This window comes from Camelina sativa, unplaced genomic scaffold, assembly GCF_000633955.1.
Source record: "Camelina sativa cultivar DH55 unplaced genomic scaffold, Cs unpScaffold04642, whole genome shotgun sequence".
Taxonomy (NCBI): Eukaryota; Viridiplantae; Streptophyta; class Magnoliopsida; order Brassicales; family Brassicaceae; genus Camelina; species Camelina sativa.
Window position 1 is genome coordinate 1 of NW_010925735.1, and position 628 is coordinate 628.

Here is a 628-nt window from a genome sequence, read left to right on the forward strand (position 1 = left end):
ATAACTGACCATATTCTGTCATAGAATTTCTCTAGCTGTATATGTAATGACAGTTCCCTCTCTCCTTTACGGTTTAGTGATCCCATCAATGCATCGAGCTGGATATAGAGAAACATACACAAAATTGAACAAGATTTATACAATCAAATGATCAAACAAGGAAATGAACCACGTGGATTGATGATACCTCTTCCTTGGAGGTATAATAGCCCCATTCTTTGGAATCAGAATCCTCAACAAATATCCTACCATTGCTTCGGAACCACCAGTACCTGTTGTAATCCCGATCTTTACCTAAGGTGTTTGTACGTATGACTATTTTCTCCATCTCTCGTTCATAGTATTTCCTCTGCATGTAACATTAAAAGTTCACACTTGATGTGCATAAACAAAAAAGCACACACGTGCATATATGAAAACAACCACATATCAAAAATAATTATGTGGGGAAGGACTCTACCCTCTGTTCGGGCCCCCTCCTTTCCGAAGTTCCTTTCTCATCTTCACTTGCTGATTTTGCCTCCTGCTTCTTCACTGAAAATCCTTTCTCCTCCTCTTCCTCCTCTGCTCCATCTTCATCTTCATCTTCCTCCCCCTTCTCCTCCTCCTTTGGTTCGATTTTAATACC

General features: G+C 40.1%; 1 protein-coding gene across 1 annotated transcript; it reads right to left on the reverse strand.

Annotated features, from left to right (window-relative positions):
* Nucleotides 1-9: 9 nt before the first annotated feature.
* Nucleotides 10-613, reverse strand: LOC104774687 (DDT domain-containing protein DDB_G0282237-like; the record flags this gene model as incomplete). Its single annotated transcript, XM_010499196.1, has 3 exons — nucleotides 461-613; nucleotides 188-349; nucleotides 10-98 (listed from the first exon to the last, which is right to left on the reverse strand). Coding segments are annotated over exons 2-3 (230 nt in total), but the record flags the coding sequence as incomplete, so codon positions are not given.
* Between the last annotated feature and the right edge of the window lie 15 nt (nucleotides 614-628).